Source organism: Thalassophryne amazonica, chromosome 8 (genome assembly GCF_902500255.1).
Source record: "Thalassophryne amazonica chromosome 8, fThaAma1.1, whole genome shotgun sequence".
Taxonomy (NCBI): domain Eukaryota; kingdom Metazoa; phylum Chordata; class Actinopteri; order Batrachoidiformes; family Batrachoididae; genus Thalassophryne; species Thalassophryne amazonica.
In genome coordinates this window covers 56,572,520-56,592,979 of record NC_047110.1, presented here as the reverse complement: position 1 = coordinate 56,592,979, position 20,460 = coordinate 56,572,520, and the positions used below count along the sequence as shown (strand labels likewise).

Below are 20,460 nucleotides of genomic sequence, written 5' to 3'. Positions count from 1 at the left end.
ATTTTTTCGACAATTCCCGGTTTAGCCGGAACCAAACCACGCCCCCGTGCACCAGCGTTAACTACGGCATGTGATCCCTAAAATGGCCCGGAGGGGGCAAAATCTCTGCCGGGATGCTTCTGAGAGAGTTTACCGTCTATGTGTAAAAAGGGTTTTAATAGAGCATGACAGTGTTCTTGTCTGACGTGCGCACAATTAAACCCTGCTGCACCACATTCAGTTTCATTGCTGCAGTATGCTGAAGGAGGACAGTGACACCAAGTCAACTAAAAGTCTTGTTCCAATGCTCATCAGCGCGCTCCTGCAGGTTTTCCACCTGCTGCTGCATGTGCCTGATGTTTAGGAAAACGAGCGAGATGAGAGCCGCAAGGAGCCACACATCTGTCTCCTCCTCCTCTCTGTGCCACTCCATGGCACAGAGCCCAACTAAGCATACGGTCTCAAAGTTCTTCTGCCGTGGAGCAAAATGGAGCGATCTGAATTGTTCAGCAGCTGATGGATGAGTGAGTGAGTGAGTGAGTGTGTGTGTGTGCGCGGCCACAGTTCACCTCATTCACAACGTGACAGAACTTAACGATGTGCTGTTACGCGTGATATCGCGCAAGAACGTGGAAACTTATTAATGGTTCCTGATGATTCTCCAGCAACACGTGTCATTAATCGTAACACGTGGTAACAGGTTCCAGCAGTTCCTGAGGGCACCTGATGCCTCTGTCCCGAATCATCACATTCGTGATCAGCGGACAAGAATGTATACTTCGTGGCATTTGTGACTTGTCGTTATGTGTAAATGCACCTTAAAGCTTTACTTATTTAATTTTATTAATTTATTTATTTTAACCACTGCCACCATTCTGTGTCTACATGATGATGTCTTCACACAATGGCATCACATCCTTTAGCACCTTTTACCAACAAATCCACCTAAAGGTGTGTCGCAGGATACTTCCACCCCAGCTGGCAGGCATTTCTTGTATAACTTTAGGCAGCCATCAGCTCATCTGTTTTTTGAAAATTATTTAAATATTTGGCCGTGAAGTGGAAAACAGACTTTGCATTGTCTTTGTTGTTCAGAAATTAAAATAAATCATGTCGTGTGACTGTTATGAATTCACTTTGGACTTCAAGGACTGCTGCAGTGTTAAGGAGATGTGTTCCTAATCAGTGGTTTTTAAACTTTTTAGTACATTTATTTACATACCATGTTGTCTAGGATTTATGTTGCAACAAAGTATTTGTTGTCTGTCCAAAAATGTTTCATGAAGAGAAAAACGTATTTGTCGTATATACGAGGTCTATTAGAAAAGTATCCGACCTTATTATTTTTTTCAAAAACCATATGGATTTGAATCACGTGTGATTACATCAGACATGCTTGAACCCTCGTGGGCATGCGAGAGTTTTTTCACGCCTGTCGGTTACGTCATTCGCCTGTGGGCAGTCTTTGAGTGAGGAGTCGTCCACCCGCTCGTCGATTTTTTTCATTGTTTAGGAATGGCTCAGAGACTGTTGCTTTGTTTGATAAAACATTTTTCAAAACTGTAAGGCACAACTGAGTGGACACCATTCAATAAATTCAGCTGGTTTTCGGTAAAAATTTTAACGGCTGATGAGAGATTTTGGTCTGGTAGTGTCACTTTAAGGACGGTCCACGGCGCCTGACGGTGATCTGCGCTTCGAGGCGGCAGCGTCTCGCCGTTTCAAGTTGAAAACTTCCACATTTCAGGCTCTGTTGACGCAGTAAGTCGTCAGAGAACAGAGAACTTTCAGAAGAAGTCGGCATGAGGAGTTTATTCGGACATTCCATTGTTAACGGTCATTTTGTAATGAAAGAACGTGCGGGCAGAGTCGCATGTCGGGCTGGACCCGACCGCGGGGGGTCGCGGCAGGAAAAACACCTCCGTTGGAAATCTTAACGGGCAAGTTGGAACATGCCCAAGCTGTTAAACAATTTCTCAGTTACTCACTTGTTGAAAGCCATTAAAAGCCGCCTGAGTTCTACAAATGGTTTTCAACACGGAGGTGTTTTTCCTGTCGTGGCGCACACAGATTTGCCGAGTCGTCACGGAAACGACTCGGCGAATTTGCGCGTACGTCTTTCATTAAAAAAAATGTCCTTAAACAGTGGAATGTCCGCATAAATTCCTCATGCCGGCCTCTTCTGAATCTTCTCTGTTCTCTCACGATGTCCTGGGTGAATTAAGCCTTAAATTAGGATGTTTTCAGCTCGAAACAGGCCGACGACAGCGCCTGGAAGCGCTGCAGGACGTCCCGCTCCGTGGGAAGTCCTTACACCGACAGAAACACCCCATAATCTCTCATCAGCCGTTAAACTTTTCACAGAAAACCAGCTTAATTTCTCGAATAGTGTCCACTCGGATATTCCTCACAGGTCCAGAAAAAATTTTGATAAAGCAACGCGCGCCGTCTCGAGCAGCGTGTGAAACAAAGGAATTCAGCCGAGAGGGCGGGACCACATCTCACTCAAGGCCTACCCACAGGGAAATGACGTCACCGACACGCGTGAAAAAACTCACGCATGCGCACGAGGGTTCAAGCATGATTGGTGTAATCGCATGTCATTCAAATCCATATAGTTAAAAAAAAAAAATAAAAGGGTCGGTTTATTATCTAAGAGACCTCGTATTTTTTTTAAATATTGTGCTACTGATTCATGAAAGAAGCTAAATGAATTGAAAAAATGAATGAATTATGTTACCTATACAAGATAAATGGCATATGTAACATAATTATTATGCAATTCAAACAATATACTTTATGTATTTTAAATAAATACTGTCATTATTATTGATTTAGAGTAATTATATTTTATTAATACTAAATACATAAAGCTGAGGATTATGCATTTAAAATGAATAGGATTTATTACAGTAATGAATATGCATCATGTAAGGTTTAATTGGTAGGTTTGTATTAAAATTATCTAAAAAACTAAATGGGAATTTGTCATGTAATAAAATTACATAAATTTTAAAAGTTAGGGTTAAATATTTCTGTGAGTGATGTGAGTGTCAATACTCTGCTGCTCTGAGACCTCTGTGCTACTTATTGTCCCTGTTGGCTCACGTAATGACCTCAGCCTCATCAATGAGTCAACACCCAGACCTCTGGCTTGGTCAGGAACTTGCTTATTTTTTCCCAGTGCGCCTGGGGAAGGGCAAACCGGAGGACACTTCCTGTGTATTGTACCAAGGAGATGGTAAATTTTTGTCCTAACAAGTAAATATTTGCCAATTCCAACTGGGCATGTGACATGATTATTTGTTGAACTAGTAGGATTAATAAATGAACTAGTTTTGACTGTGTTGAATGTTTTGTCGCCAAAGTAAAGGTCAAACAATGTCAACGTCCATTGGATTCTATGATGTGTGACAGAGGCGATTTTAGACTTCCAGTTTTAGGGATGCTTAGCACATTTTTGAAATTTTTAAAATCTAGATGTCCAGGAATACAATTTCCCATGATTTCAGAGTGAAAACATTGCTTGTAAAAGCTGCATTCATTGTCAAAATGATTAAAAAAAAACAAAAACGCATATTAGCAATGGATAGCGGCCCATACATAAATTTCCTGCATTCTGGTGCAGTTTATATAACAATTTAATCTCCTAATGGGGTGAGGGCAAATAGTACTTGCAACTTAGGAGCAGGTCTGAAATATTCAGAGGCTGAGTAAAGTATATTATCCTTGTTTTTATATTAGTCTTATGAGCCTATAGTTATTGAAGATTTTTTTATTTCATCTTAACAGATTATTATGCCATAGTACTTAGTACAGAACACTCACCCTGGTATCACTTTTCAATTACATTTAGACAGTTTTAGGCATTACTTAGATTGTGTTTTAGTTGTGTTTTTTAATTTAGAGTTTGCCAGATTAATTCTGTTATGAAGTTTTTATTCCTTTTAATTAGTATTGATATATCTGCACATATTTCCAAGCTGTAAAGCATTGCAACCAATGATTTCATAATGAATTAATCACTAATTTTCTCAATTCATTGATTAGTTGTTAGGTCCCAAAAATGGTGAAATATGTTGAGTGTTTTCCAGAGCTCAATATGATGCCTTATTGTTTTGTCTACAACCCAGAGATATTCAGTTTACTACCAGATAGAAGAAACTAAAAAAATAAAATAAAAAAAATCCTGTTTAAGAAACTAAAATCAGAATGTTTTTTTTATTTCTCAAAACAATCTATTATCAAAATAGTTGTCTACTAATTTAATGTAGTTCTATGAGACTACAGCATTTTATTTTGTATAAAAGGTCCATGTTTCACAATTGGTAAAAAAAAAATACTGTCAGGAAGTAGGTCGGTTTAATGTCATCATATTAAACAATTCCTCTTTACCCCTAAAAACAAAATGTATGAATTCTGAAAAGGAAAATGAACTGATAAATTTCTTTTTTTTCCTGCAGGAGAGGAGGAAGGAGTATGAGGCTAATCTGTTGAAAGCTGGCTTGGAGCTGGAAACAGAAGACAAGTCGGTAAGATCATCTTACTTATTGTTTCAGTTCTGCAGTCTGTAACAATGTAAAAATGAATCACAGCAAGATGTTTGTGTCTGCATGCCTTGAGGTTTTTCTGTTTTTAGAATAAGTATTTTTCTTTGAAAAGAAGTAAAGAACATATTTGTGTTGAAACTATGTCAGTGCAACACAAAACAAGATCAAACATCTAACATTGTACTATGTAGCACTTATACACTCCTTTATGCTGCGATTCTTTTATTCTTATTAGGAGTCAGATGATGGAAAGACATTTTTCTTAAAGATCCATGCTCCATGGGAAGTGTTGGCCACCTATGCAGATGTGCTGAAGATCAAAGTTCCGTTCAAAGCCAGTGACATCCCAAACAACAGTGAGATGCCCATGAACTGGCTTTCTACCCCTTTTCGTCTACCGGAGCAAATCATGCATCCTGAGCCAGACTATTTTACAGCTCCCTTTGACAAGAGCAAATCTGACTTTTTCCTGATCGATGACAAAGATACCTTCTTTCCTCCTTCTACACGCAACAGGATTGTAAGGACAGCTTAACTGTGACATTCTTGAGTGTGACACTTCACTTCTTACATTCAGTACTATTATAGCCAAAACTGAATTTTGCTCTAAATAATGCAGTGTATAGTTCTGTGGTCTACATGTTTCTGAAGGTACAGATCCTGCTCACTACTTGGCATAGTTCAGCACATGTTGGGATAGGTCATACTGGCTTTGATCATGTTCAAAATGTTTGGAAATGGCCAAACTCCAAACTAACACAGCTGAACTTGTACTCTATTCAGGATAGCTCTGAGTAATAAGTGCAGCACAACTTTGGAAATGCGTTTCCTATGGGTACCTCGGTGTACACTTGGAGTGAACTTGTTTCAGAATCATGCCTGTCAATTCTTGTCAACTCGTACTCAGTTGCGATAGCTTGCAGGAGCTCTTTCTGGGGTCAGCATGCAACAGGTGGCCAAACTTGGAAATGTTTCACTTTTGATTTTTCTTCGATCAAGTGGGATTTTTGTGTGTGTGTGTGTGTGTGTGTGTGTGTGTGTGTTCATTCAAATGCAACTACAAGCAATATCAGATGTGTGTATGTCAACAAGCCAATCAGTGTCAAGTATAGGGAGAAGTAGGCTACATTCATGATGATGTAAGGACATAAGCATGTCATGAAAACATTGCAGTGTGAAATCAGAGTTTGGTTTCACATGAACCAGACTGATGAATTTGGGTTCACCTTACAAACATAAACCTTGAAAACACCCTGTAACTTAACTAGAGTTCAGAAGTGGTACAAGTATAACTTACCTATCTCACCTTGTGGCAAGCTATGCTGAGCAGTATGCAAAGTTGTATATGAGTTGTGCCGAGTTGCTACTTGGGGAAAACAGCACCAAACTGCTGCTTAACCGAACAATTCAGACATTTTTTTCCTCAAAAATGTTTTTCTTTTCTTTGTGTAGGTCTATTATATTCTGTCTCGCTGTCCATACCAGAAGGTGGAATGTGCTGATAAAGACAAAAAAGGAATCAAGAGGCTGCTCAACAATGGCACCTACACTGCTGCCTTCCCTTTACATGACGTGAGCTTCTTTTGGTGGATTTTTAGGGATTTGTAATTTAGGCTTGGAGCTGGCAAGTGTACTCCAGATAAAGAACTGCTGCTGTTGATTGTGGTAAAAAAAAAAAACCAAACAAACAAAGTAAAACCTGTAAAAAAAAAAAAAAAAAAAAAAAAAAAAAAAAAAACTGTTTTGATGACAGTAGGCAGGTTTCCATTACCCTCCACATGCTCAATTTAAAGACTCAAATTGAAAATACACTTAATGGAAACATGTTTTGAAAAAACTCAAATATCACAAAAAAAAGCTTTTTCACTCAAATTAGATTATTTTTCAGGCAGTTAAAAAAGAAACATTTTCAAAAAACTGCAATGGATACAAATTTGCCACAATTATGGGTCACATGATGTCAATTTTTTTCAATTTATTTATTTAATTTATTTATTACTATTATTTCAAAGCACTTCACACAAATAACGTCTAACCTTACCAACCCCTATAGCAAGCACAGAGGTGACAGTGGTAAGGAAAAACTCCCTCCGAGGGAGAAACCTCAAGCAGACCAGACTCAAAGGGGTGACCCTCTGCTTGGGCCATGCTACTGACACACATTACAGAAAATTCACAAAACGAATATACAGGAAATGTTGCCGCTGCACAGGACAGGCAGGTTTCAGAAACAGACACCACACCCATCTCTGGATGAAGCCACACCTGAGAGAGAAAAAAACAGAATCGGGCATCAGAAAGACAACAAATACAGTATTATTTGTCAGCATTAAGCAACAAGAAGAACAAAAGAAATACTAAGGTGATTGCCGGCCACTAGCTCCAACCTTCACTAAAAAAACTCAGACGTTAGAGGAAAACTGAGGCCGCGGCCTGCTCCGTTTCCTAAGAAAATGAATTTAAGAGTGAAAAGCATTGCAATATACTATGCCCATATGCTAGCCATACGAAAGGGAAAATAAGTGCATCTTAATTCTGGACTTGAAAGTCTCCACAGAATCTGACTGTTTTATTGACACAGGGAGCTCACACAGTGTAGTATATGTTTAAAAGGAGGGAGAGACCAATTGCTTGTTAAACCATAAGAGACAAACACCAGGGCAATATCAGATTTAAAAAAACAATGAAATGCCAATATTTAGTAGGATGTACTCATCTGTGGCAATGACTACTGGAATAACAGTTATCACGATAGCCTTTACTGGAATAACAAAACCCAGTTGTTGCATTACATCACTCAGTCGAGATGCTGCTATTTCACATTTTCTTTTGACATTATAAAAATATCATAACATTTGCACAAATTTGTAATGGAACCCCAGCAGTTGTTTCAAATACTTTCTGATTTAGGATCTATCTTTTTACATTTATAACACAGTAATTGTTTCAAATGTTTGAAATGGAGTGTTTTTCATCAGTAGAAAAAGTCATGGAGTGCTCTGTGCAGTCACTGCTTTCTAGCAGTTATATCCTCAGAGGCAGTGTGGGAATGATGAATAACTGCAGTAATGCGATGAATATAGCAGTAAAGTGTGAGTTCTGTGCGTGTTTTTCTTGGTGCAGTGTAGATACTGGTTGAAATCAAAGGATCTCAACTGTGAAAGTGAGAGATACAATCTCTATAAACACTGGGCCAGATTTCTTTATTTCTTCAAGGAGCAACCCCTCAACCTTGTGAGGTCAGACCCCAGAGCTTACTGTGTATAATGATATGTTTTGTGCTATTCAGTTTTACCTGAGCAGAAACTTCACAGTTATCACAGCTTTTTTTTTTTCCCCTCAAACAGAAAGTATTATGGAGAGAAGATAGGTATTTATTTTGCTTGGCTGGGATTTTATACGGAGATGCTGCTGTTTGCTGCGGTAGTCGGTGTAATCTGTTTTATCTACGGATTTCTCACTTACGACGACAATGAGTGGAGGTGAGTTCTGAATGCCTTATTAATAAAAAAATTAAGATTGTTTTGTAGTGTTTACAGATTGTTGATTGATTGTTGTGCTGTTATTGCTAGCTTTGTTATGTTGACAAAAATGTTACCCTGCTTTCCATCAGTAAAGAAATATGTAATGAGGAGATTGGTGGCAACATTGTCATGTGTCCACTGTGTGACAAAAAATGTGGCTACTGGAAGCTCATTTCAACATGTAACTCATCATGGGTAAGACACTGAAGTGTTTTTCATTTTGATTCATACACAAATTATAGTATGTGATGTTGGTACGCTTACATGTTCATTTTTGTACTTCTCAACTGTTACCCCTGCAGCAGTCGCACCTGTTTGACAATGTGGCAACTGTGTTTTTTGCCATATTCATGGGGATATGGGGTGAGTAAAATGCCTTTTTGTGCGTTTTGTATTTTCTAATGGATTAGCACCTTTCTTGCTAGTAATCACTTTAAGGGACATTTTGGCCAATTTACAAAAAACATATATTCTCACTTGTTGCTATCACACCATGCATATGGTGTCTGGTTTTAACAGCTTATATTTGAAGGATGCGAAATCTTCTCAGCAACAATGACTGGTTGTATGTACAGTGTCTTTAGATCAGGGGGGCCTACACTTTTTTGGCTTGTGAGCTATTTTTAAAATGACAGAGTCAAAATGATCTACCTACATTACAAACGCTAAACATACATTGGCTCATCAATTAAACTTAATGCTGAACTGTAGTTAAACTTAGTCCCAGAGTAATACTAATAGTTGTTATAATGATTATTATTATAAGTAGTATTTAGGAGTATGAAAACATGTCTTCAAATGCAGACCTTAAATCATATAATTCCTAGAAGATTGCCTTGCATCAGTGAAAAGCTGGATGTCCAGCAATTTCTAACTTTTAAACTCAGACAAGACCAAAATGATGGTTCTTGGTCCAGTGAGACATCAGCAGCAGTTTGACCAGTTAATGCTTAACCTTGGCTTGTGTATCATACATCACACTGACAGAATGAGGAACCTTGGGGTGATTTTTGATCCCACGTTGTCCTTTGATCTACACATTAGAAATAGGTGACACCAACCCTGTTCCTGGAGGGCACCTGCCCTGCATGTTTTCTAACTCTCCCTGTTGCACTTCCAGGCAATTAACTCTATCAGGTGTGCTCAGCCAATCAAGAGCTGGAAAACACCTCTTTTAAAAAATCAGGTTTGACTTGAGTAGGTAAACATGCAGGACAGGTGCCCTCCAAGAAGAGGCTTGGTGACCCCTGCATTAGAGATATTACGAGGAGTACTTTCTTCCTCCTGCGAAATATAGCGAAGATTCATCCCATCCTGACTATGGCTGATGCAGAGACCCTGATTCATGCATTCATCTCTTCTAGACTGGACTACTGCAATGTTCTATTTTCTGCTTTAGTGCAGTCTAGCATTAAGGGTCTCCAGTTGGTTCAAAATGTTGCTGCCAGACTTTTGACAGGAAACAGGAAGTTCAACCACATTACACCCATTTTGGCGTCTCTTCACTGGCTTCCTGTCTCTATGAAGTCGGATTTTAAGGTTCTGCTATTAACCTATAAAATTATTGACGGACTAGCGCCTGTCTACTTAGCTGACCTAATTAAACCCTACGTACTGGTCCAGGTTCTGCATTCTCAGGATGCAGGACTACTTCGTGTCCCTAGGGTGATTTAAAAAAAAAAAAAATCTGCGGGTCCCTAGGGTGATAAAAAGCCTGTGGGCCACAGAGCCTTCTCTTATTGTACACCTGTTTTGTGGAATGATCTCCCTATGGAGATAAGAGAATAGAGCCTTTGTCATTGTATATACACATACATACATACAACAAAATTTGTCCTCTGCATTTAGCCCATCCTAATTACAGTTAGATACAATGCAACTAGGAGCAGTGGGCAGCCACAGTCCAGCACCCAGGGATCAACTTCAGATGTAGCGACACTGCCTTGGTCAAGGGCAGAGAATGGTAAATGGACTGCATTTATATAGTGCTTTTCCATCTGCATCAGATGCTCAAAGTGCTTTAGAGATAATGCCTCACATTCATCCTGATGTCAGGGTGCTGCCATACAAGGTACTCACTGCACACCGGGAGCAACTAGGGGATTGAGGACCTTGCCCAAGGGCCCTTAGTGATTTTCCGGTCAGGCTGAGATTTGAACCGAGGATCCTCTGGTCTCAAGCCCAACGCTTAACCACTAGACCATCACCTCCCCTAGGAGCAGACCCTAAATAGCCATGGGTTTTGTTCTATTGTGGGAGGAAACCGGAGTGTCCAGAGCAAACCCAGGCAGACACGGGAAGAACATGCAAATCCACATAGAAAGGGTGGGAAGCGATCCCAAAGACCTTCTTTCTGTAAGGCACCAGGGCTAACTATTAAGCCACCATGCCGCCAAAACAGTTTGATTCTGTAGAGACATTAAAGTCCAGAATTAAGACGCATTTGTTCTCCCTTTCGTATGGCCAGCTTACTGGCATAGTATGGAACTCTGCTTCCTATCCTTTTAAATTCTTCTTTTTTTTTTTTGTAATGGAACAGGTCTCAGCCTCAACTTTATCTAAATTCTGGGTTTGTTAGTGAAGCTTAGGGCTAGCGGCTGGCTAACATCTTTGTATTTTCTTTGTTTTCCTGTAGATTTAATGCTGATTAATTATGCCTTAGGTCTGTTTTTTCCGGTGGACTGATTCTGCTCTTTTTCTCTCTGTCTGAGGTGTAGAGGGCAATGCATGGGAGTGGCATCTGTGGACAACAGGATGCTGGACTGACTGCAAGATGCCATGCCTAAAGCTAATATAGCAGATGTTATTTCGATTTTCTGTTTCTTCAGCTTTGTAAAACTTTGTAAAAACCTTGTAACTGTTAAAATGACCAAAACAGCGGGTCACCCCTCTAAGTCTGGTCTGCTTGAGGTTTCTCCCTCAATGTCATCAGAGGGAATTTTTTCTTACCACTATCGTCTGTGTGCTTGTTTTAGGGGTTGGTAAGGCTACACTTTGTGTGAAGTGCCTTGAGGCAGCTTTGTTGTGATTTGGCACAATATAAAATGCAATAAACTGAAATTGAAACCACAGCAAGGACACTCACGGAGTGGCGCAGAGTTTGAAAGAAAAGAAAAATGAAAAAAATGTATTTTTCAAGTTCACTGCAGGTGTGCTGTCATCCCACGCTTTAAGACACAGAGAGACGACAGCTGTTTTGCCAACTTTGAGCTGCTGCAAAAAATAGCGGATGGACAGCTCACAGCATCAAATGCTAAAAGTCAGCAAAACCCTCAGTCTCCCCCTGGCTATGAGCTAGTTTTAATGCCATGCGATCTACCCACACCATCTTTGCAATTGACGTATTGGGCGCCCCTGCTTTAGATAATGTAGAAACCTTGTCACCAACAGTTTTCTTTCATGTTTTGGTAGAAAATAGTGAAAACTTTTATCACAGTGGGCTTTTCTGCCGTGGTGTAAAAACTCCTTGTTTAAAATGGCTAAAGTATGAGTACTTTGACCTGGTTGGTTATGTTTTCTCTTTAGTGACATTGTTTCTGGAGTTCTGGAAGAGGCGGCAGGCCCGTCTTGAATACGAGTGGGATCTGGTTGACTTTGAAGAGGAGCAACAGCAGTTGCAGCTTCGGCCAGAGTACGAGACCAAATGCACCAATCGCAGGCTGAACCGAGTCACTCAGGTGTTTGTATTCACATATTTTTTAATAATAAAGGGTGATCTGATGTGTAATACAAAGTCTGCAAATATGACCAACTTTACAACATGGGGTTGGAAAAAGACGCTCAAATAACCCGCAGTTCATGGAGGAAAATTGCACGTACTGTTGGTTTGGAGGTTGATGATTGTATAAGGAAGTGGAGCTCATTGAGGAACTGATTCAGAAAAAAGCCACGGTTCCTGTGGCAAATTGCATTAAGACACCTACCAGTGTGATGGAGAACTTTAAAAGGGTCTCACACACACGTCAGCGTCATTGCATGGCCACAGAGTTACAGAAGTATAAATCAGGCTTTAGCATTTTAAGGTACCACTCCACAGCGGACTTAGGAAAAAAGAGTGACTCGACCAATTGTAATCTTTTTAATAGTACTTATTTAAGTCACGCATTTATTTTTTTCAGATGAAGTTTGGCCATTAAATGAGGCAGGCCCCTATTCAAGGTCAGGCATTTAATCAAAGAAATACCTAAGACTAATTGGTGGTGGGGATTCCCCATAGGTTGTTTGGTACCTCCTGACTGTAACTAATCCGTTACATACATTTAATGGATTTTGTCCCTTTTATACATATAACAGATTTTGATTGTAAAGGACAGAATTTACTGGTCCACCTGAATCCATTACATGCGAGTTTTGCTGAACATCCTTTCTTGCATTTATGGTCTGCAGCACATTCCAAAAAAGTCTGGATGGGAGCCAATTTATTCTAAGTAGAAGTATTATATCATCACTTTGCAGCCAGTTTTACCCTAAAGTCAGAGAATGGATGGAATGATTATTTTGAACAAATCATGAAAATAATATCCAAAAATATGTATCTATGTATATATTTAGCAACTCGGACAGTGCAAAAATCTAATTTTAGTACAAATTCTGCATTTCCTGGAAAATAAACGATGGAACGTGTTGGCTTCTTTTTTTTTTTTTTTTTTTTTTTTTTTACACTAAAATAAGAAATATACCACAATATAAAAGTGATAATTGCTTGAAATGAATATTTTGTGAATTTGATCAATTCAGCCTGTGGCCATGACATGTCATGAGTAAACTCCCTTTTGGCGATCATTTGTTTCAATATCAGATTTTTTGCTTTCCTGCACTCCAGTTCTGTCAAAATTTTTATATGTTGTTTGGCATTCCTAAAACTACAAGAAATGACCATAAAAGGTACCTCCGGATGTACTACATTCCACCAGAGCAGTTTCAGCCTTAGGAAAACAGACCCCTCCAAGCTGTAATATATCATTGATGTCCCTTACAATACTATTTTTGCAAATATAACACCAATTATCCTGTGTGCTGACAGCTTGCTGAATACACGTTGTGTTCTTCAGAAATGATAATCCACACCTCGTAGGGTGCTTTGATGCAAAGGTACGGTGCTGGAAAGTCCTGACAGTGGTCACATGTGGACAATATTTTAGTGGGTTTTTCATGCAGAAATTTGCAGTAATAAAATGGTCTTCTCATTACATAAAACTGATCATTGTTTGGATTTGTCCTTCTTGGTGTTGGCTTCCCATGGTGGATCGCTAAGTTATTACTGAAATCAACTAATTCTGCCTTTTTTATAGTTATTTGTTGTGATATTTGTCTGTTAGTGTCTGTTTCTGTGAAATAAATGTCTGCATATGTCATAACAAACATCCTTATTAACAAACCCGAACCCGACTTTGGTGCTGTCAGCTAATGCTGAAACTGCCCATTTCCGTGTTGTGCTTCCCAGTATCTTTGGGTTGATGAATACACACAATGCACTCTAACCTTAATTGTTGTAAGGGCTGTTCATGATGTAGGAGGTTTTTTTTTTTAAAGTTTATTTTTTGGTCCTTGCTTCATGGGTACTGTATGTGAATTCTGGCATTAAAAGAAGCAGAATTAAAGTGATGAATCAAGTACTACAGGGGTGGCCAAGTTCGGTCCTTGAAAGCCACATTCCTGACAATCGAATCTCTCATAATACAAAACAAAAGAAAACAAAAACTCATAAAGAAAACAAAAACTCAAACAATTTCCCAGGTTTCTTAAAAGTCCTCCTCCCTCCTCTTACCAGTTTGGCACCTTAGGAGCTCCCTTAAGGCTTAAGGTGCTTTGCGGACAACCTTCATCTTACCAAGGGAAAATTCTAAGAAATGTCTAACAATTAGAGGAATACTAAAATTTTTCTTAGAATAATATCACTAGGAGCTATTTTTAGCCTTAGGCTGGTTCCTGGATACAGGCCCTGGTCTACTGACATTGACAACAGTTGTTGACCAGAAAAACAGCATTATTCTTAATTACAGAAGGAAAAACCAAGCGGCAACCTGACACCATGTGAAATGAGGCCTATGCAGAATTACAGTTCCTTGACTGGCTCTGAAACAGAGCACTTTCCCAGTGGACACCTTGTTAAAATGTCTGACTTTAGAGCAGAAATAAATGTTTACAGCCTGGTTTAAAAAAAACAAAACAAAACTGTTTTGTTCTCCGTAGATGTTTGCTCCTCCATGACAACTCTACGAGGGGATGAATTTTAAGACGTTTTTAAGTCATAAAATTGTGTAAATTTGGGCTTGTGGTCGCTTTGAGTGACAGCTGCTGAGCGGAGCATCTCGGTGTCTCATCTTTAGCTCAGACTCTGTTTGCTGTGGCTGGTGGTGGAGACTGTGACTACATTTACATCCCGTTAATATTCGGGTTAAGGGCAATATTCTGGTTTCTGAATCATTAGGAATAACCTGTTTACATGCTTAAGCAGACAGAGTTACTCCTGTATACATGGTCACTGGTATCATTTGGAATATCCCCATCTAAACAGCGATGCATGGACAACGTCCAGAAGCACGGAGAACGTCATGACGCAAATATGCGTCATTTCCGTTTCTTCTTCCTCTTTCTACCATCAATAAAAGACATTATATTCATGTCTTTCACAATACTAATGAAGTACTGAAGGACATGCGCAGAAGACAAAATAATGTTCCTTTCTATGGGGATATTCCGATGCGCGTTTATATGACCTGATATTCGGGTTAGAAAAGGAGTAACCCAGGGGTTATATTCGGGTTTTTAAAAACCGGAATATGAGCATATTCGGGTTTTTCCTAATATTCCGGTTATGAAAGGGTTATTGGCTGCATGTAAACGTAGTCATTGTGTGCTTGTTCAGAGTATTTTGTTACAAACACCTGAAATAATCTGGCGGAACAGACATCTCTGTAGTGTTCACACAGAGTAAAACTCTCTTCAGATTTAATGTACACTAACACTGTTAGCACTTTTAGCAGCTGTCAGTAGTTTCACCCATTAGGTACACTTAATGTATGATTACTGAGAAAATATGCAGCAAACTATTAAGATAACAACCGCACAGTCCCCAAAAACTATGATTTAATAAACACCCAAACAGAGGTTAAGGTGATGTGCGCTCTGAGAGGGGCGTGTTCATGCATCTTTTGTCACATGTAGAGCCACCCATGCTCCTCCCCTTTATGCATTAATGATCACATGATCACATGTGCCATGATCACATTTAGCTATTGTGATCATGGCACCGCCTACAACATAGCCCAGACACAGGCTTCATTTAGAGTGTTCCGGTGTAACAGTATATTCCCCTCCCGGGATATCTTACCCCTCACCCTGGAAATCTTCCCCCATGCCCACCCCTGACAGGCAGCATTCCTACAGGGCAGCAGTGATTAACCCAAACCTTGATAAGGCCCAATCAGGACAACCTTTAAACTCTATATTTCATGGATGTTTTATGGTCACAGATGAAGCAGTTTGATTGATGGTGAGTGATATTGGTATTTTTTCTGTATGTATCTATAGCTATCTACAATAGTAATATTTCCTATTCTGAAATATCTTTAAATCCCCTTTCCAAATATACTCTACAAATATATGGACCTGATTCGGAAATGTGATGGCGAATACTCCAATTTAGTTTTGTGTAAACTATCCACAGTACGAGGTCTGTTAGGAAAAGTATCGGACCTTTGGCTGGGGAAAAAAAACTGGCATACCTGGAGCGTTGGAAACCTAATCACCCTCAAAATAGTCTCCTTGGGACTCCACACACTTCTCCCAGCGGTGCCGCCACTGTTGGAAGCATTCCGAAAAAGCCTCTCTTGAAATGTTCAGCTCCGCTGTCGTTGCAGCCATAATGTCCTCTCTTGTCTCAAATCTTGTTCCTTTCAATGGCATCTTGAGTTTGGGGAACAGCCAGAAGTCGCAAGGGGCCATATCAGGAGAGTAAGGAGCCTGTTGAACCACCGGAGTCTGGTTTTTCATCAAAAAAGTCTGAATTAAGTGCAAGGAATGTGCTGGAGCATTGTCGTGATGGATGCGCCAATCTCCTGTGGCCCACAACTCCGGTCTCTTGCACCTCACAGCATTACGTAGGCGACGGAAGACATCCCTGTAGTACTCCTTGGTGATTGTTTGACCCTGTGGTGCGTACTCGTGGTGTACCACACCGCGGGAGTCAAAGAAAACAGTCAGCATCACCTTGACATTGCTGCACACTTGGCGAGCCTTCTTTGGTCTTGGTGATGTGGAATGCTTCCACTGTGACAACTGGAATTTGGTTTCCGGGTTGTACCCGTACACCCAGGACTCATCACCAGTGATTATGGTGTCCATGAAGTTGGATTCACTCTTTGTGAAGTCCAGCATGTCCTGTGAGACTTCAACACGAAGTTGCTTTTGCTCGCCGTCAGCAACTTTGGCACAAATTTCCCCGCAACTCTTTTCATGCCCAAATCTTCTGTCACAATGGAATGTGCCGAAAAAGTGCTGATGTCCACCTCTTCCGCAATTTCTCGGACAGTCACACGACGGTCCCACATCACCACAGCGTTCACTTTAAATAATCTCGTCATGTCGGCATGTTGATGGCCGACCGGAGCGCGGCTCGCTCTCCACCGTTGCGCGGCTGTATTTAAACTGGTTGTACCACTCCTTAATCCGTGTGATGCTCATTGCATCATCTCCGAAAGCCGTCTGAATCTTCCGAATGGTTTCCACCTGACTGATGCCCAGTTTCTGACAAAATTTGATGCAGTAGCACTGCTCCAATCGTTCTGTCATTTTCCTTGTAATAAAAATCCACCCAGCACGCTCCACACGTCCTCACTCAAATGCTGCTTACCAGCAATTGATACAGTCGACAGGCGTGAAAAAATTAACGCATGCGCACGAAGGTTCAAGGTTGGCTCACCCAAGCACACGTGATTCAAATCCATCAGGTTTTTGCAAAGAATAAAAAGGTCCCATACTTTTCTAACAGACCTCGTATATGTATAGAACACACAGTACCATATCATCTTTATTTATAAACCACTTTACTACAACCAAAGCTGACCCAGTGTGCTGTACACTAAAAGATACAGTTAAAACATTAAGACATATGTTTAAACAAGTTAATAAATATAGTGCACGCACACACAAACAGACACAATAGTATGCAAAGAAACATATGTGTAAGAAACATAAAGAAAATGAGGGCCCTGTAATGTCTGCCACCTTTCTCAAATTTCTTTTGTACAAACTAGGTCATAAATATAATGAGTAACAGATAGGAATCAACAGAATAATATAATTGTAGCATGAAATTGACAAATATGATTATTTGAAACAGTGTGATTTTCACTGGACGAGCAGCTCGGTGGGTGAAAGAATGAATAAAAATGTGTTCAAATCATTTTTATCCACTAAATTTTACAGCAAAGTGGTTTCAAGTTTTAGTAGCATGAAGAATGAGTCAAACCTTAGAGTCCCAACTGGTGTTGAACTACACGTGACCCCACAAAAAGTAAAATCAGTTTACGTCTTATTATACTGACAGTATGATAATAAGCAAACAGTACATTTATGTTACTTTTTCAACACCCAGTATGATAGCAATAGTTTGCTGTAATGAACACTTATAATTAAAGTTTTATCAATTTGTAATCATATAACTATATTCTGCTAGTACTAATGTAATCATAAAATATTATTAATTTGGTGTATTACACGACATGTTTTACTGTAATCTGAAGTTTGACCTAATTTAGGTGACATTTGACCTCAAGCAAAACCCTGAAGGTCAACGTCAATTGCTTATCCCAGGTAATGGGCAAGGCCTATGACTGTGTTCATGGCAAATTTGTAGGCAAAATTTCAAAAATTGAGAACAGGAAAGTTGTTTAGTTGAATTTAGTGTTTGACCTTCCTGTGAGCTTGACCTTTGACCTTGATCCTTTTGTGCACTGAAGGGTACCTTACTAGGGCTGCTATATGTGAAGTTGCAAAAGTCTGCAAGTCTGCAATGTAAACTGAAACCGTGTGCTGCACAGCAAGTTAAAGGTGAAAAATGCAATGTTTACAACAGTGATTCTCAACCGGGGTGCCGCGGCACCCTAGGGTGCCGTGATCGATCGTCAGGGGTGCCGTGGGTATTTTTCATATTTGCGATTACCATGAATTATTTATTTATCCATAAAGCATAAAACGACTCAGCCTCGCGTGCTGCAGCCTCGCTCTCGTCTTAAGGCGGGACAATAACAAGGAGGCTGACGGCGGATTAAAACAGTGCCGTCTCCTTCCAAAGCCGTCTAAAATGTGGAGCTGTCGGTGTGTGTGTCAGTGCCTGTGTGTGCACGCGCGCGGAGTTAACAAGCTGCAGACTGCGAGGGAGGGGGTGGGTGAGGGAGATTCCTGAATGCAGGCGCGACACGTTCAGTGCGCAGTGCGGAGCAGAGAGAGGATTTTAACCCAAGTGAATGTTAACAAAACGGAAACATGAAGCTGCTTTTACTTCTCTCTGAACTTTCTCTAAAGGTGTGATTCTGCCGTTACCGTCCTGTTCACACCATATGCGCGTCGTATGCTGAATTTATGAGATCATGAGATGAAATATCTTTAAAAACATATTTAAAAATGAGAATATATGAATGAACTGAGCCACAAAAAAAAAAATGTTCAGACGCAGAGATCACCAAAAGCAGGTGAGAACTCTAACAGCTGTTATTTTCCAAAGGTATTTATTTGTTCAATCTTGAGCTTAATGCAGTGTTTAAGCACAAAACGTGACTGATGAGGAGAAACAATTTCAGAAATGCAACAGAAACAACCACAAATCAGAAAAAGTTGGGACTGTATGTAAAATGAAGATAAAAATAAAAATGTTGCACCATTCCCAGTTTCTCCACTCACAGAAGCCAACGTTCTTCCAGAGTTGTGTAATTATACTACAATAGTAGAATAATTACGCAGATGATACCCAGCTTTATCTATCCATGAAGCCAGAGGACGCACACCAATTAGCTAAACTGCAGGATTGTCTTACAGACATAAAGACATGGATGACCTCTAATTTCCTGCTTTTAAACTCAGATAAAACTGAAGTTATTGTACTTGGCCCCACAAATCTTAGAAACATGGTGTCTAACCAGATCCTTACTCTGGATGGCATTACCCTGACCTCTAGTAATACTGTGAGAAATCTTGGAGTCATTTTTGATCAGGATATGTCATTCAAAGCGCATATTAAACAAATATGCAGGACTGCTTTTTTGCATTTACGCAATATCTCTAAAATCAGAAATCCCTTAGTTATGCTGCTATAGATGTAGATTGCTGGGGGGTTCCCATGATGCACTGTTTCTTTCTCTTTTTGCTCTGTATGCACCACTCTGCATTTAATCATTAGTGATCGATCTCTGCTCCCCTCCACAGCATGTCTTTTTCCTGGTTCTCTCCCTCAGCCCCAACCAGTCCCAGCAGAAGACTGCCCCTCCCTGAGCCTGGTTCTGCTGGAGGTTTCTTCCTGTTAAAAGGGAGTTTTTCCTTCCCACTGTAGCCAAGTGCTTGCTCACAGGGGGTTGTTTTGACCGTTGGGGTTTTACATAATTATTGTATGGCCTTGCCTTACAATATAAGGCACCTTGGGGCAACTGTTTGTTGTGATTTGGCGCTATATAAAAAAATTGATTGATTGATTGATTAAAGAAGGGGGGAAAAAAAAAAATAGACAATATATTCGTCAATCGCAATTATTTGTCTGACAATTAATTGTCTCCAGAAATTCGTAATCGTGACAGCCCTACTTGAGATCAGAGCGCAAAATGCTTGAGGATTTTCGAAATGCGGTGTTTTCTGTATCGATTTTCTATTGCGATAATTGGGTTCTGCGCAAAACCAGAGGTAATAGCATTATAATATTATTTTGGTTGGTGGTGTGCCGCAGGATTTTGTAAATACAAAAAGGGTGCCGCGACTCAAAAAAGGTTGAAAATCACTGGTTTACAAACATACATACATACCAAGATACCCCCTGCCCGGTTGGGTGTAATCCAGGGGTGAAGATAAACTGTTACACCAGGTCTCTATAGAAAACTAGTGGGTGACGTTAAACTAGGCTTTGTCTTTTGGTTTTTCATTTATCTTTGATGTCTTTTTAGTAGAATGCAATGGGCCCCAAACCTGGGGTCTAAAGTTGCACCCTAGGCTCTATAGTTATCTTAATCAGATCTGACATTGTATCCGAGGGCTCTCTTCAAGATGGTGATCGTTCCCTTAATCGCAGACAACTGCACCTCATGTGCACTTGGGTGACCGGGGATTGCCTCAAGGTATTTCTTCAGGTTCTTCTTCATCAGGCCTGTTGCTCCCACCACAACTGGGATGATATTGATGTCTTTCAATGACCATGTTGTTCT

General features: G+C 40.0%; 1 protein-coding gene across 3 annotated transcripts in view; it reads left to right on the top strand.

The window, feature by feature from the left end:
* Nucleotides 1–20,460, top strand: part of LOC117515655 (anoctamin-5-like) — a 72,781-nt gene that overhangs the window by 35,457 nt on the left and 16,864 nt on the right. For all 3 annotated transcript variants that reach the window (XM_034176316.1, XM_034176315.1, XM_034176317.1), the window contains 8 exons: nt 4,443–4,511; nt 4,765–5,049; nt 5,982–6,101; nt 7,653–7,768; nt 7,877–8,011; nt 8,143–8,248; nt 8,356–8,416; nt 11,579–11,730. In XM_034176316.1, coding sequence (XP_034032207.1) covers nt 4,443–4,511; nt 4,765–5,049; nt 5,982–6,101; nt 7,653–7,768; nt 7,877–8,011; nt 8,143–8,248; nt 8,356–8,416; nt 11,579–11,730 — 1,044 coding nt within the window. The remainder of the gene's footprint in view (nt 1–4,442; nt 4,512–4,764; nt 5,050–5,981; nt 6,102–7,652; nt 7,769–7,876; nt 8,012–8,142; nt 8,249–8,355; nt 8,417–11,578; nt 11,731–20,460) is intronic.